This window comes from Alexandromys fortis, unplaced genomic scaffold (assembly GCF_014885135.2).
Source record: "Alexandromys fortis isolate MF-2015 unplaced genomic scaffold, M_Fortis_MF-2015_v1.1 scaffold_122, whole genome shotgun sequence".
Classification (NCBI taxonomy): Eukaryota; Metazoa; Chordata; class Mammalia; order Rodentia; family Cricetidae; genus Alexandromys; species Alexandromys fortis.
The window spans coordinates 3788237-3804288 of NW_026068004.1; the positions used below are offsets into that span (position 1 = coordinate 3788237).

At 44.7% G+C, this 16052-nt stretch overlaps 1 protein-coding gene across 15 annotated transcripts in view; it reads left to right on the forward strand.

Annotated features, from left to right (window-relative positions):
• Ccdc30 (coiled-coil domain containing 30) overlaps window positions 1-16052 on the forward strand; it is a 68081-nt gene that overhangs the window by 43817 nt on the left and 8212 nt on the right. For all 15 annotated transcript variants that reach the window (XM_050161272.1, XM_050161275.1, XM_050161277.1 and 12 more), the window contains 5 exons: window positions 5909-6088; window positions 7338-7547; window positions 9819-9973; window positions 12602-12746; window positions 14391-14503. In XM_050161272.1, coding sequence (XP_050017229.1) covers window positions 5909-6088; window positions 7338-7547; window positions 9819-9973; window positions 12602-12746; window positions 14391-14503 — 803 coding nt within the window. The remainder of the gene's footprint in view (window positions 1-5908; window positions 6089-7337; window positions 7548-9818; window positions 9974-12601; window positions 12747-14390; window positions 14504-16052) is intronic.

Below are 16052 nucleotides of genomic sequence, written 5' to 3' on the forward strand. Positions count from 1 at the left end.
TTGAACTCAAGCCCCAGAACCCACAGTGGGTGACTCACAACTGCTTGTAACTCCAGCTCAAAGGGGATTTAGCATCTTTGGCCTCAGGGTACTTGTAGTCACACGTACAGATACACCCAGAGAGAGACATAGACCAACTTTTTATTTTTATTATTTATTTATTTTGAAGCAGTGTCTCACTGTGTAACCTTGGCTGGTCTGGAACTCTATAGAGGCCGGGATGAGTCACAAAGATCTGCATGCCTCTCCAGAGTGCTAGGACTAGAGGCATGGGACACCAGGACCTACTCAAAATAAGTTTTTGGTTTTGTTTTTTTTGTGTTTGTTTGTTTTAGTGTTTTGTTTTGTTTCAAGACAGGGTTGCTTTGTATAGCCTTGGCTGTCATGGAACTAGCTCTATAGACCTCCAACTCATAGAGATTCACCTGTCTCTGCCTCCCGAGCGCTGGGATTAAAGGTGACTACCACCACCCAGCTAGTTTATTTGTTGTTCGGAGTTTTATTCTTGTTGGTTTGGTTAGTTTTGGGGGTCAGGGTGTTGCTTTGCCATGAGGCTGGCCTGAAATTCAATATATAGCCCAGGCTAGCCTCAAACTCATAGTCTTCTTAGCTCACTCCTGAGCAATGGAATCACTGGTGTGCCATCAAGCTCAGACTATATATTCACCTGCGTGTAACTTAATGTCTGAAAGGTAATTGCTGACTAATTTGTTGGTTTAATGTATCTTTCCCCTTGGTTTGAAGCACTTATTCATCAACACCTAGTAACTGAGATCAAAACTGGGGGGGGGGAGTGGAGGGAGGGTGGTGGGGAAGAATAGGAGCGCAGGGAATGGGGTTGGATTGATCAGAATTTTATATACATGTATGACATTCTCAAACAACAGAAACAGGGACACTCTCACAATAATGGCACATAGACAGCTTGGAACTACAAAATACACAAAATTTTCTAAGAAAATTTTGAGCCTCGCCACTTTGTGGAAGGGCAGATAGTTCTACATCTCACACAGCCTCTTGGGACTTCATTCTAGCATAGTTCCGTAGGTTTTCCCCTAATGACTGGGAGTTACTGAAAAAGTTGAAGTTCTTATGTCTTCAACCAAACCGTTTTGTGTGGGATGCAGTGGACATAGGTGATGGAGCTAACACCACATTAGGGTCCAGCTAGATGGTTTGTGGTCCAGCAGGACCCGCTCTTTCTACCTGGTCATGCTAAGCTCAAGGTGAATGTTTAGCGCGTTGGAGGGGTGCCCAGCACTGTCGAAGTTTCCCCTAAGTTGAAAGGTTCTGTATCAAGTGACTGGGGCGTCCACTCACACTGCCCAAGCAGACCACAGGGACCACTCTGAGTTGTCGTCATCTGCCTGCGCATGTCGGTTGTCATAGAGTTCTCTATGCCGTGTATTGTCTCTGTGTTAGACAAGCTCAGTGTCTGAAGATGATCTAGAGAGCTGTATCACCTTTATAAACAGGACCAGGACCTAAAGCCCACCTTACGGCAGCTTCCAAACAGACGCCAGCTCACATGCCTCAGCTTTGCCCAGGAAGTTGGCAGCCGGAGATCTCCCTCCTTGTCTTCCAAGGCTGTTCTCTGTCTCATGTCTCCCAGGGGATGTGCGGCATCTCTATGGGGCTCACCATACAGCACTTGGAATAGTTGGGTTTGGGGACATAACAATTGCTTGGTCTTGGTTGTTCTGGGTGAAAAATGTGAAAAATTTAGGGGAAAGATATTAGATTCTATTTTTTTTTAATTAAAAAGAAAATGTGTGTGGGTTTTTTGCCTGCATGTATGTATGTCTGTGCGCCCTGAGACTGGAGTCACACATTGTTGCAAACCTCCTTGTGGGTTCTGGGAATCAAACCCAGGTCCTCTGAAAGAGTAATTTGTGCTCTTAACCAGTGAGCTTCTCAATGTTATTTTTAAATGCAGTTATTGACATGGTTTGAATTGCATAGGCTCAAATGTTTGAATGAGTGGTCCCCAGTTGGTGGGAAGGTTTGGGAAAACTGAGATGTTATTGGAGAAGGTATGTCACTAGGGACAGGTGTAAGATTTCAAAAGACTAGCACCATTTCCTTCCCAATGTGCTCTCTGTCTCTTGCTTGTAGTTGGAGATGTGATTTGTGCTCTTAGCTGCTCCTGCCACCATTGTCTTTGCTCCACCATCATGGACTCTAGCCCCTGGGACCATATGTCTAATTAAATTGCCTTTTTCTTTTTCTTTCTTTCTTACTTTCTTCCTTTTTTATTTCTTTCTTTCTTCCTTTCTATTTATTTACTTACTTACTTATTTTGGTTGTTTGAGACAGGGTTTCTCTATGTAGCTTTGGAGCCTGTCCTGGAACTCACTCTGTAGACCAAGCTGGCCTTGAACTCACAGAGATCTGCCTGCCTCTGCCTCCCAAGTACTGGGATTAAAGACTTGTACCACCACCACTTGGCTATGCTTTCTTTTATAAGTTGCCTTGGTCATAGTGTTTTATTTTTTTTTATTTTTTTTTAAATATTTATTTATTTATTATGTATACAATATTCTGTCTGTGTGTATGTCTGCTGGCCAGAAGAGGGCACCAGACCTCATTACAGATGGTTGTGAGCCACCATGTGGTTGCCGGGAATTGAACTCAGGACCTCTGGAAGAACAGGCAATGCTCTTAACCACTGAGCCATCTCTCCAGCCCGGTCATAGTGTTTTATGATAGCAACAGAAAAGTAACAAATGGGGCTGGAGAGGTGGCTCAGTGGTTAAGAGCACTGGCTGTTCTTCCAGAAAACCCAGGTTCAATTCCCAGCAACCACATGGCAGCTCACAACTGTCTGTAATTCCAGCTCCAGGGGATTCAACAACCTCATACAGATATAAATGCAGGCAAAACCCTAATGCACATAAAATAAAAAAAAACAAATCATTAAAAAATAAAAGGTAACTAAGACCCCATACAATGTAAGCATTTGAAATAGGTGCTTCAGTTGTCACCTTAGAAACAGCGTCTGTTCTGTTCTAGCCTTTTTCTGTTGCTGGGATAAAACGCTCTGACAGAAGCAACTTAGAGGAGAGTGTTTGGCTTCCAAGTCACAGTCCATCACTGAGGGTGGGCAGGGCAGGAGCTCAAGCAGAGACTGAAGGCGGCCACTGTCATTCCACACAGCATTGCCTCTACTAACGCACTCCCAGCAGAGGAAGAACAGCAGAAACCACGCAGGAGCTCTGCTTGGTGGATGGCACAGACTCCACCAGCTTCCTTAACCACCTGCCCAGGGAATGGTGCCGCCCATGGTCAACTAACAATCAATCAGTATCCCACTGTGAAAACAGAACTTCCTTCTGGAGTAGTTTGGCCAAGAGGGAACCCAAATTTGAATTTCCTACTTCCTTCCATCTGTGGTCTGCGGGTGGTCTATCTGTGGTGTGTGTGTGTGTGTGTGTGTGTGTGTGTGTGTGTGTGATGTGTCCTTAATTGCCTGTTTGTTGTGCCTGTAACCTATGTCTGTGCCTAAAGAGGATTTCTCTGTATTTATTGAGTAGCACAGAAAATAAGAAATGGAATATACTTTTTTAGAGCTCTTTACCAGAGCTTTACAAGCGAAGAGGTTATTTACTGACCCCAGTGGATCAAGACCTCACACGGATATTATCAACCTGTATCCATGTGTTGCTTCCAACATTTATGGGATATTTATTTTGTTTAAGGTTGCTTTCAATCTGCTAGCTATTTTCAGCAAATGATCACCACCTCCACCACCACCACCACTGCCACCTACACAGACACACACACAAAATATGGCATTATTCTCTGTCAAAGTATGGAAGAGTCCATAATTTAAGATTAAAGCTGTGTATTTAACTTAGGCAAGTAAAAGCCGGTTGTGTGGGAAATCCAAGGCATAGTAAGGTTGGTTAGATTGGTCTCTTAAAGGCTGGTTAAACCTAGGCTGAGTCCACGTAGGACAGCAGGCTAAGTGCATCATTTCTTCAGTTATCTCGAGGCATGTTATTAACTCGGCTACAAGATCAGACAGAAGTCCAGGAGGCAGAGGCAAGCAGATCTCTGAGTTTGAGGCAGCCTTGTCTACAGAGAGAGGTCCAGGACATCCAGGGTTACACAGAGAAACCTTGTCTTGAGAAAAAAAAAAAAAAAGCCGGGCGGTGAACACCTTTAATCCCAACTCTTGGGAGGCAGAGGCAGGTGGATCTCTGTGAGTTCAAAAGTCAACCTGGTCGACAGACCAGTTCCAGGACAGCTAGGGCTGCTACACAGAGAAACTCTGTCTTGAAAAGCCAAAAAAGAAAAGAAAAAAGAAAAAAAGAAATTCTGAAGGATGCTTGGCTGAGGACATGAAGGACTTGGTTTGATGACTCATTTTATTGCCCACCCCATCCACGTCCCTGGATAGGAAGATGTAAAGCCTGTAGTTTTACTCTATTTCCATAATAGGAACGATCTTCCCATGAAACCAGCATTTGAGCTTTGGTTCACATTTAGGTTTTCATTATATTATTTTTCTTTTAAACTGGGCTAGTGAAACGGCTCGGTAAGAGACACTTGCTGTTCAACCTAATAACTACCTGAGTTTCATCCCCAAGACCCATATGTGGAACAGAGAACAATCTCCTGAGAGTTGTCCTCTGGTTGCCACACATGTATAGCAGTATGCATGTTTACATGTGTGTGCAAACGCACACACACACACAAATTAAAAGATTAAATGTGGAACCAGAGAGGTGGCTCAACACTTAAGAGTGTCAGCTGCTCTTTCAAAGGACCCAGGTTTGATTCTCAGCACCCAAATGTCAGTTCACAACTGTTTGTAATTCCAGCTCCAGGGGATCTGACCCACTTCCGGCCCCTCCAGCATCAGGCATGTAAACGGTGCACAGGCATACATGCAGGCATTGCCCATGGACATAAAATGAAATACAATTGTAATTTAAATGTTCTTTAGAAACTACAAAATATGCTGGGTGGTAGTGGCACATGCCTTTAATTCCAGCATTTGGGAGGCAGAGGAAGAGGTAGGCAGATCTCAGTGAGTTCCAGGCCAACCTGGTCAATAAAGCGAGTTCCAGGACAGCCATGACTGTAACACAGAGAAACCCTGTCTCAAAAAAAAAAAAAAAAAAAAAAATGGGGGCTGGAGAGGTGGCTCAGAGGTTAAGAGCACTGACTGCTCTACCAGAGGTCCTGAGTTCAATTCCCAGCAACCACATGTGGCTCACAACCATCTGTAATGAGATCTGGTGCCCTCTTCTGGCATATATATATACTGGCAGAATAGTGTATACATAATAAATAAATAAATAAATCTTTTTTAAAAAACAGCAACAACAACAACAAAAAAAACCCTACAAAATAGTATGGGTTCCTGGATTTTTGTTTTGCTTTGTTTTGTTCGTTTATTTGTTTTTCGAGAAAGGGTTTCTCTGTAGCTTTGGAGTCTGTCCTGGAACTAGCTCTTGTAGACCAGAATGGGCTTGAACTCACAGTGATCCGCCTGCCTCTGTCTCCTGAGTGCTGAGATTAAAGATGTGGGGCCACCACCGCCCGGCAGGTTCCTGGTTGTTTTAATTCTTAGGGAATTTTGTAGTTCTGAGACACAAAAGGGGGTGTTTTACTCTAAAATCTTCTATTCTGTTTGCCTTTCATTGATACGAGACATTAAGAAGGTTAGTGGTCCATGCACATCTGCTTTTGTCCCCAGAATTCGCTGGCCTTTTCACGCCAGTGTAGAAGCTCTATGTGAGCATCGCCAAATAGCCCCAAGTGTAGAAGCATTGTTTGTTGTAGGTGAACCCGCTGCTTACACAGGAGCACCAAGCTCCTGCAGTTGTGCTGACAGCTTGAGCCCACACAACACCAGTGCTCTCTCGAGTGCGTCTCTCTCTTAAAATGTTTGCCTCAGTACCTAACATCTGGAGAGAAAGCGAACTGCCAGCATCACGGGGAAGTGCAGCAACTGCGACAGAACCTGCACCGCCTGCAGATCCTGTGCAACTCGGCTGAAAAGGAGCTGCGCTATGAGCGGGGCAGGAGCTCGGACTTCAAACAGCACAACAGTTTGCTGCAGGAGGAGAACATCAAGGTGAGTCCCCCAGGCACATCCTTTTCTGGGCAGAGCCAAATCGCGGTGCTCATAGCTCCCTTCTTCCACCTTCTCCAATGCCGACAGGGTGCGCATGCGTCTCCAAACAGGAAAAGGGGTATAGTGACAAGGTCTGTTGAGATCTATACCTCAAACTTTCTAACGTTTGATTTAATTTCAGCAGTAACAGATTGGTTAATAATATTAATAGTTTGTCAATAATGTTTCAAAAATGCAGTATTGCCCGTGTGTCGGTACACAATGAGAACACGAGGAGAACTGAGACATTGCACTGGCTTGATGGGAAAAAGTGAGTGCTCAGTCTAGAGTTCCTTCTTGTGTTATCACAGAGATAAGGCTAATGATCATTTGTTTCCTATTGACCTTTGACCCATCAATTACAGGAAGCATTTGGCTCTTAGATTGTAATCTCTTCATACATTTCCGTCCCCCTTGAGGTCTGACTTTTACACGTCCCTTACCATCTTTGGAGATGACCATCTCTCTTGTCTTCCGGAATTAGTAAGAGCTCATTATTTCAGTAATGTCCAACTCGCGGCTGAAGCGCTCTTTCCTGTGTAGTATCAACAGCTAGGGTTGCTTCTACTTTTTAAAGGACATGGACATGCATGCCCAGGCATATGTGCTAATGTACGTAAGCGCGGCTCTCCGGGAAGACAGCGAAGTGAGATGGCTCAGCTACAGGGACAGTGCACGGGTTACTCACGTCCTTATCTGGTCCGTTTCTATCTGCGCCGCGTAAGAATCAGCATCACTTCCATCCTCGCCAGTTCCTGACACTGTCACACTTCAAAACTTACCTGCTAATCTAGTATATATGCATAGCAATAACTCCTTGAAGTTTATTATCATCATTCATAATAATATAGTTGTGCGTGTGTGCAATGTATATTTGTGAGTGTGGTGCACATGTGCCAGAGCATACACAGACAGAGGTCAGAGAACAGCTTTTGGTAATCAGTTCTCTCCTTCCACCATGTAGCATCCAGTGGATTTGATTCAGGCCATCAAACTTGGTGCCAAACACTTTTACTGACCAAGCCATCTTGCCGGCCTCCATGTTTACTTTTAATCTTTGTGTGTGCGTGTGTGTGCACGTGTGCACGCGTGTACACTTGCATGCTCTGGGCCTCCAACCCGGTGCCTCAGAAATGCCAGGCATACTTTCTACTATTTAACTGCATCCCCAGCCCTGTTTTTATGGTTTGTGTTTATGCCCCATCTCTAGATCAAAATTGAACTCAAGCAGGCCCAGGAGAAGTTGCTGGACAGTGCCAGGATGCAGTCCTCGCTCACGGCGGAGTGGAAACTGTGTCAGCAGAAAGTCAAGGAGCTGGAGCTGGAAGGGCTGCAGCAGGCTCAGAGCATTAAATCCCAGCAGAGCCTGCAGGAAAAGCTGGCTCGAGAGCAGTCGAAAGCAGCCGAAGCACAGGAGAAGGTAAGTATCTTCACACTCAAGAAGCAATGTACAGAGCAACGCAGTACGCCATGTTCACATCTAGAGCCCTGCTCCCTGAGGACCTTGAGACAGTCGTGTACAAACCTGGACACGGGATAATCTTTTTCTTTACTCTCCCTGTGCTTTCCTCTTTTTCATAATTTTAGTCCATCTGGCCCTACCATTCTAATAAGTTTTATATATATATATTTAAAAAAAAAAAAAAACTTGGGGGCTGGAGAGATGGCTCAGAGGTTAAGAGCATTGCCTGCTCTTCCAAAGGTCCTGAGTTCAATTCCCCGCAACCACATGGTGGCTCACAACCATNGGGGGCTGGAGAGATGGCTCAGAGGTTAAGAGCATTGCCTGCTCTTCCAAAGGTCCTGAGTTCAATTCCCCGCAACCACATGGTGGCTCACAACCATCTGTAATGACATCTGGTGCCCTCTTCTGGCCTGCAGACATACACACAGACAGAATATTGTATATATAACAAATAAATAAATAAATATTTTTTAAAAACTTATGAAGATAAAAATGTAAATTCTGGGACTACGGAGGTGGCTCAGTCTGTAAAGCACTTGCCCCACAAGCTTGAGGGCCTGAGTTTGGATCCCCAGAACCCACAGTGAATGCCTGTAATCCCAGCTTTGTAGAAACAGAAACAATAGGGTTCCCTGGACCTGGATGGCCTACCGGCCTAGCCAGAGTAATAAGCTCCAAGGCAGCAAGAGACCCTGCCTCAAAAAATAAGATGGAGAGAGACAGAGGAGGATACATCATCAACTCTTGGTCTCTACACATCTGTACACATACGTGTGCACGCACACAAATGTACACACATATCTCTATCTATCTCTCCGTATATACATACAAATATAAATTTATTTAAAACTATAACGTGAACTTAAAACTGATTGAAGCCATAGTATATTTATATATTTTTAATAATAAAGAATTTTTTCTCTCATTTGAATTGCCTGCTTATATGGTTTTTATTTTGTAATCTCTTAAAAATAGACTTATTTATTTTATTGTATGCATGTATATATGTGTACCACGTGCATGTCTGGTGCCTTGTTGGCAGAGGCTGATAGTCATTTCCCAACCATCCTGACTCGAAATAATCACACAGAAACTATATTATTTGCAATACTGTTTGACCAGTAGTTTAAGCATATTTCTAGTAGCTGTTATATCCTAAACTAACCCATCTCCATTCATGTGTGCATTACCACGAGGTTGTGGCCTACCAGCAAAGTTTTAGTGGGCTCCAGCAGAGGCATCTATCTCCTGTGGGCAGCTACATGGCTTCTCCTTGACTTCGCCCACTCTGTCCTCTTTTCTCTGCTTGGAACCCCCACCTTGACCTATTCTGCTAAGTCACTGGCCAAAACAGTTTTATTTTTTAACCAATAAAAGCAACACATAGACAGAAGGACTTCTCACACCATTTCCCCCTTTCTGTTTAAATAAAAAGGTAGATTTTAACATTAACACAGTAAAATTACATATAACAAAACAATTATCAAGCAAGAATTTTAGTTGCAATATTTATATCTACTTTATCTTTTATCATAACTAAGGAAAACTATAACTATCTGCTCTTCAACTCCATCAAAGACTGCAGTAGGATATAATATTACCTAAGTTAACATTTTAAGCAACTTCCAAAACTCTAGAATTGAAGAGATATCTCCCTGCCTGGACAGTCACCCAAAATTCTTCTGTAATATTACGGGCATCCATTTTCAGCTTACTGGTCCATGGTATCTGGCAGACTTTTCCATGAAGCAGGAAATTTCAAAGACAGTTCCACCTATATTGACAGTCACTTTCTTCTGTATCCTGAAGAATGTCTGGCAGACTCATGAAACAGGAACCCCACAGGACCATCTCACCTTTAGGCAAGTTCAGTAGTCATTTCTCCATGGGCCCCGCATGTTTAGTTCACACAGCATAACACAAGCAGTTCAGGCAAGAGCAGTCTCTTGCCCAAATAGCCAACAAACTCTATAAATAGCCTTTTGGGAGCTCATCTTCCTCTTGAAGTAGGTTGGTGCTGCCAGGAGCAGATGAGTCTCACTGTCATGAAAAATGCTCAGTTCTTAAAAACATTTTAAATGCCATATTCTGTAGGTCTTTGAAAGGTTTAAAGAATATCTATCCATCTGAAATATATAGGTCCTGGCTATAGTTCAATTTAGTATTGAGTTTGTTGTTGAAGAGGGGTCAACCCCCCCCCAATAATGTTTCACTTTTTCATCCAAGATTTTGGACCTGCAGCAGAAATTAGACCATGCTCGACAAGTCTGCCTTTCAGATGCTTGTGTTTTGCATAAGAAACAACTAGAGGAGGAGATCAAGGAAGCAAGGAGCAGTGAGGCTAGGCTGCAGCAGCAGTGTCAGGAGGAGCAGCAGAGGAGGTAAGGACCACCAGGGTATGGGACTCCTAGGGTGGAGGGCTTACCTGGAGCACTGGGTAAACTGCCTTAACTGGATTAGCCTGTGAAATCTGACAGCTGCTTGCCTTGTTCTCTGATGTGACCTACACAAATTCAGACTTCATTGAAGCTATATTTCTTTTTTTTTTAAATATTTATTTATTTATTATGTATACAATATTCTGTCTGTGTGTATGCCTGACAGCCAGAAGAGGGTGCCAGACCTCTTTACAGATGGTTGTGAGCCACCATGTGGTTGCGGGGAATTGAACTCAGGACCTTTGGAAGAGCAGGCAATGCTCTTAACCACTGAGCCATCTCTCCAGCCCCTGAAGCTATATTTCTTATTCATTGGCTAATGTCCTTCTAGATAGTTCTAGATCATTATAGAAATCTTTGGCATCAACAAACTGGTCAAGGATAAGAACCATCCCCTCTTTTCCCCTTTAACATAAGTGCTGTGATTCTGACTTAAAACATTCTTTTGGAGGGGGCTGGAGAGATGGCTCAGAGGTTAAGAGCATTGCCTGCTCTTTCAAAGGTCCTGAGTTCAATTCCCAGCAATCACATGGTGGCTCACAACCGTCTGTAATGAGATCTGGTGCCCTCTTCTGGCATGTGGGCATACATGGAGGCAGAATGTTGCATACATAATAAATAAATCTTTTTTTTTTTTTAGGGGGGAAAAGTGATCTGGGGAGTTGGGTGATGTGGACAGATGGCTTAGTGGTTGAGAACACTTGCTGCTCTTACAGTGGACTGGGATTTGGATCCCAGCCCTTTACCAACACAGTCCTCTTCCCAGGCCCTCACTCGTCTTTTCTGAGGTGGAAGTCTTGCCCAAGCTGGTCTCAAAGTTGTGGGATCAAGAGATGTTCCTACCTCCGTGTCCCAGATTTCCGGGACTACACGTGAGCCTACCAGTCTCAGCAGGATCCAGTGTCTGTAGTGGATATAGCGATGCCGCGCCACCTGTCCTTCCTTGTGGGAGTTGACATTGTCCACAGTTCAAGAGTTCCGCCCATTCATCATCAGACTTACCAGATCCGTGGCACAGAGTTGTTAATGATGTTATAATAATATAATAATATCCTTTGTTGTCCTTTCAGTACCTGCGGGACCAATAGAGATGGCCCCTGTTTCATTTCTGGTATTAATTTCTCTATTCTGTGCATCTTGGTTCTCCTCCCTAGATAGAGATTTTATCAACTGTATTGGTCTTTTCAAAGAACTTCCTTTTAGTTTTATTTCATTTTCTCTATTTTTTTTCTGATTCCATTTATCTGTCTACCTCCCCACTCCACACCTCTTGACAGGGTCTCATGTAGCCCAGGCTGGCCTCCGATTCACTATATAGCTGAGGCTAGCATTAAACTCCTGACCCTTATGTTGCCACCTTCCATGTGGCATGGGGTTACATGTGAGCCACCCCATTTGGTTTGAGACCACAGAGTCTCAGTTTGTAGCCCAGGCTATCTCGGAACTCACTATATACCCAAGCTTGCCTCAAACACACAATTCTTCTGCCTCAGCTTCCAGAATACTGGAATTTCAGGCATGCACCACCACACCTGGCTGAGGTTCTCGTCTTATTATTCTTTTCTTCTGTTTGTCCTGGGGTTAAAATCCTAGTCTTCCTCTGGCTTCTTATGGTGGGAAATTTTGAGTATTGGTTTTAGAGGTTCCTTCCTTTATAACATACATATTTACTGGTACCAGTTTCTCTGGTGCATTTCACAAAGTCTGTATGTTCTGTTTCCGTTTAATTCAAAATATTCTTGACTCATCATGAAACATCCTTGCCTCTGTAACACTTGGGAGTCTGTTGACTCTGGACATCTGCGGTTTCCTGTTGATGCTGTACAGTTTCATAAGTGCTATCATTTTAAATTGTTGTATAGTAATCTCTTGCATAATTACAGTTAATCTTGATTGTCAAGTTTCCCCATCAGTGTGGCTCAGCAGTCCACGAGGCAGCTGTAGCAGGTGTCGTGTGTGCACCAGCACCAGCACCTGCAGTGTGTGGAGGCAGCTGTAGCAGGTGCTGTGTGTGCACCAGCACCTGCAGTGTGTGGAGTCAGAAGGTCGCAGGGTTAACCTGTAGAGCACTAAGGGAAAAGGAACATGGATTCAGGAGTAGAGCCCCACGCCAGCCTTGTCCTAGATGTTCTTGGTGCCATGTCTCTCTTATCTCTGCTATAGAGAAAATTATTTCTTCCTTATGGCCTTGTTTTGATGGCAATGGGAGAATTAAGAAAAAGCTTCTGAGCCGGGCGGTGGTGGCGCACGCCTTTAATCCCAGCACTCGGGAGGCAGAGGCAGGCGGATCTCTGTGAGTTCGAGGCCAGCCTGGTCTACAAGAGCTAGTTCCAGGACAGGAACCAAAAAGCTACGGAGAAACCCTGTCTCGAAAATCCAAAAAAAAAAAAAAAAAAAGCTTCTGTTAGGTGGAAAATTTCCTGCACGGGTCCTCTTACCTTATAGATACGTGACTGTACCTCACTACTGGACCCACAAGCTCCCTTTTGCTGGTACAAAAGGCGTAGGTCTAGGAGTCATTTGCAGAGTGTGGCAGTACAGAGTGATCTGATGTGCATTGATTGCCCTCAGGGTACTCCTGGACCAGGACATAAATGAGCTCCAGAAGCAAGTGAGAACCTTGCAGGAGAAGGAGGACCAGCTGGAAGCAACCAATTCCCAGCAGCAAGAGGCTCTCCGCAAACAGCTGGAGAACGAGAGCAGAAAGTGTGAAGAGGTAAGAAAGTGGCGGCCATGCTTCCCCGTTTTCCTGTTCCCATAGACTGGAATGTGTGTCCATCACTGCTATTTAGCCCATTACCATTGAGCACACTTTACCTACTGAATTTAGCTAGGGAAAAGAATCTACCCTAACTATATTATATCCAAGTGAAAGAGGGGGAATATAACCTCCCCGTAGCCTTCTGGGCTGTTTGGCTAAGGCTATGAATTAAACTGGCAGGAGCTGGAGAGATGGTTCAATGATTAAGAGCGCTGGCTGCTCTTTTGGAGGACATGGGCTTGATTCTAAGTTCCTACATGGAAGCTCCCACTGTCTATAACTCTAGTTCAGATGGATCCTACATCCTCTTCAGAACTCCTCAGGCACCAGACATACATGTGGTGCACAGATATACATGCAGGCAAAAGATCCCTATACATAAATAAAAATAAAAAAGATATATTTTTAAAGATCAATCAACATAGGGCAAACAAGGAGGAGCACAACCACTTTAATTACATGTATATGCATGAGTGTTCCACAAAGCATGATACTTGAAACAGGTCGGTCGTCCAAAGCTTGTACAACGTCCCGAGCTATCTAGAAAGGGCCTTGGAACCTCCGAGCACAATGGAGAGGAGCTATGGAAGGGCATGGGGAAAAATCATAGGGTGAAGAAGGGTTGTCTCAGATACAGATAAACATCCAATAGGCAGTGGTGGCGCACGCCTTTAATCCCAGCACTCGGGAGGCAGAGGCAGACGGATCTCTGAGTTCGAGACCAGCCTGGCCTATAGAGTGAGTTTCAGGTTCAATTCAATTCGGACATAGTCACCCTGAAGACTGTTTCATCAGACCTATGGGTTAGAGTTCAGTTCTCATGACTTCAGACCCAGGGGCAAGGCTGTGCCTCCAGAATTACTTGTCTCCCCCCACCCCTTTTTTAAGACAGGGTCTCGTGTGGCACCAGCTAACCTCAAATTCTTATGTGGCTGAAAATGCCTTTGACCAGTTGCTAGGATTATTAAGTAAATTCCCCTCATGTAGTTTTATGCTAGGCTGGGAATCCAACTTAAGACTTAGTGCACAGCCAGGCAGCGGTGGTGCACACCTTTAATTCCAGCACTCAGGAGGCAGAGATAGGCGAATCTCTGAGTTCAAGACCAGCCTGGTCTACAGAGTGAGTTCCAGGACAGGCTCTAAAGCTACAGAGAAACTATGTCTCAAAAAAAAAAAAAAAATTAAAAAATTAAAAAAAAAAATAAAGACTTAGTGCACACTAGGCAAGCCAGAGGAGCCACTTCCCTGGCCTGGCAGAATTTCTGACCAACCAGAAATGGACCTCCTGAGACTCAGTCACTTTGCTAGGGCACTCACACAACACAGAGCTCGCTACACTTCTGTTTCCTGGTTTGTTATAAAGGGCATTTTAAAGGTTAGAAATAGGCAACCAGACAAGGGGACACATGGGGTGAGGTCCTGAATGGTCCTGAGCCAGGAGCTCCTGTCTCCCTGCAGTAGGGGTGAGCCAGCTCCCAGCACACGGAGGAGTACCTTTCATCTCCCTGTGTCAGCGGTCCCTAGGCTCATCAGGGTTTATGTGGGGACAGACTGCTCCCTTTCCACCATCACCCCCCGCCTTTTGTTTGTCTTTTTCAGTATGTCAAGAGCAACCAGGAACTGTCAGAGAAACTATCAAAATTACAGCAAGAAAAGGATGCTCTCTGGCAAGAACACGGGCGGTTTTTGGAGCAACTTGGTGAGCATGTGAGGTAAACAAAGCAGGTTCCCTGTGGGCAAACAGGACACAGGGGCTGTTCTGCCGAAACAAAGAAACAAACAAACCAGAGCAATCACACTGATAGGGCTGTCAACAGGATTTCCCTGTCCCATCTACACTCTGTTCCAAGGAAGATGCTGGGCCCAATTCCTTCCTGAGAAGAGGGACTTAACTGTTTCCTGAGCTCTCTGTCTATATCTTGCTTTCTTCAGAAATACCCTCTCACTGTCTTCAAGGGTTTTCCCTACAGTCTTTAATATTTACTTATTTGTTTTTAATTTCTGTGTATGTGTGTGAGTCTGCATGCATTCATTGTGCACTCTGTGGGAACCCTTGGTGGCCAGTAGAGGGCGTCAGAACCCCTGGAATAGGAGTTACCCATGCTTGTGAGCTGCCATGTGGGTGTTGGGAACTGAACTGGTGTCCTCTGCAAGAGCAACAGGCATGCCTAACCACTGAGCCATTTCTCCAGTCTCTCTCTTACTTCCTTTCCTCGGTCTGGACAGTATGTGCACTGGACGCCTGACAACCTGGGAGCTCAAAAGTCTCAGCTGAGACTTTGGCTCATACTTGGCCAAGCACATTAGCCATCACTACCTGTCACCTGCCTCCGTGGAGCCTTCCTGGGACCTCCCTGAGGCCAGGCACAAGTCTCACTCTCGCACTACTAGCAACAAAAAGTGTCAGCACGCTGGTACCAACCTGCTACAGAACTCCCCCTACTGGTGGTTATGAAACTACACTATTTTACTCAGTGTATTTCATACTTTAGCCAGCAGTTGGCGCCAGACAGCGCAAAGAGCAAAAAAAATGCAAGCGGAAAAGTTTTGCTGGCTCTAGACCTGCGGGAATCCGCCAGCCATCCCGCCACAGCCCTGATTCTGTTTGGAATGACTCAGTGGTCCAATGAGTGAATAGTACTATGCCTCATTAATGCACTGGCAAGCGTTCAAAAGCATCTCTCCTCTACTGCCATCATGCTGGAGGAGTTGCTGTTTCTCCACATCCTTCTTTGTGGCGAGTACCATAGTCGGGGGGGGGGGGGGGGACCTTGATGAAAATTTCCTCCAACATTCTTGCTTTTGATGTATGTAGAACACATGTCCAAAAAACTAATACACAGCTCAGTGCATTGTGGCAAGTGTATATGCATGTAACTCCCACCTCTATCACGGCGTGGAACATGTCCCCCACTGCTGAACTGTCTCCTGCTGGTGTGCAGTCTGCCGCTCTCTCCTATCCTTAGGAAGCCACTGTTGTGACGTCCGCATTTTCCAGATTTCTGAACAGACTCGTTTTGCACGGTATTCTCATTATGTCTGACTTCCGTCACCCACCCTCTCCCATTATTTACATACACACTTAGCCAGGGCTTTCCACTCTATTTTGAGTATGGGGGGGCGGGGAGTTACATCTGTGAGGTTGGATAATTTTCTATGTTATTTACGCATGACCTTTAGAAAAATGGATCCAATCCTGGCTGCATGTGCCTGAGTACTGACATACATGAATTTAATCAAGATCTATGAGGGGAAGGGGAG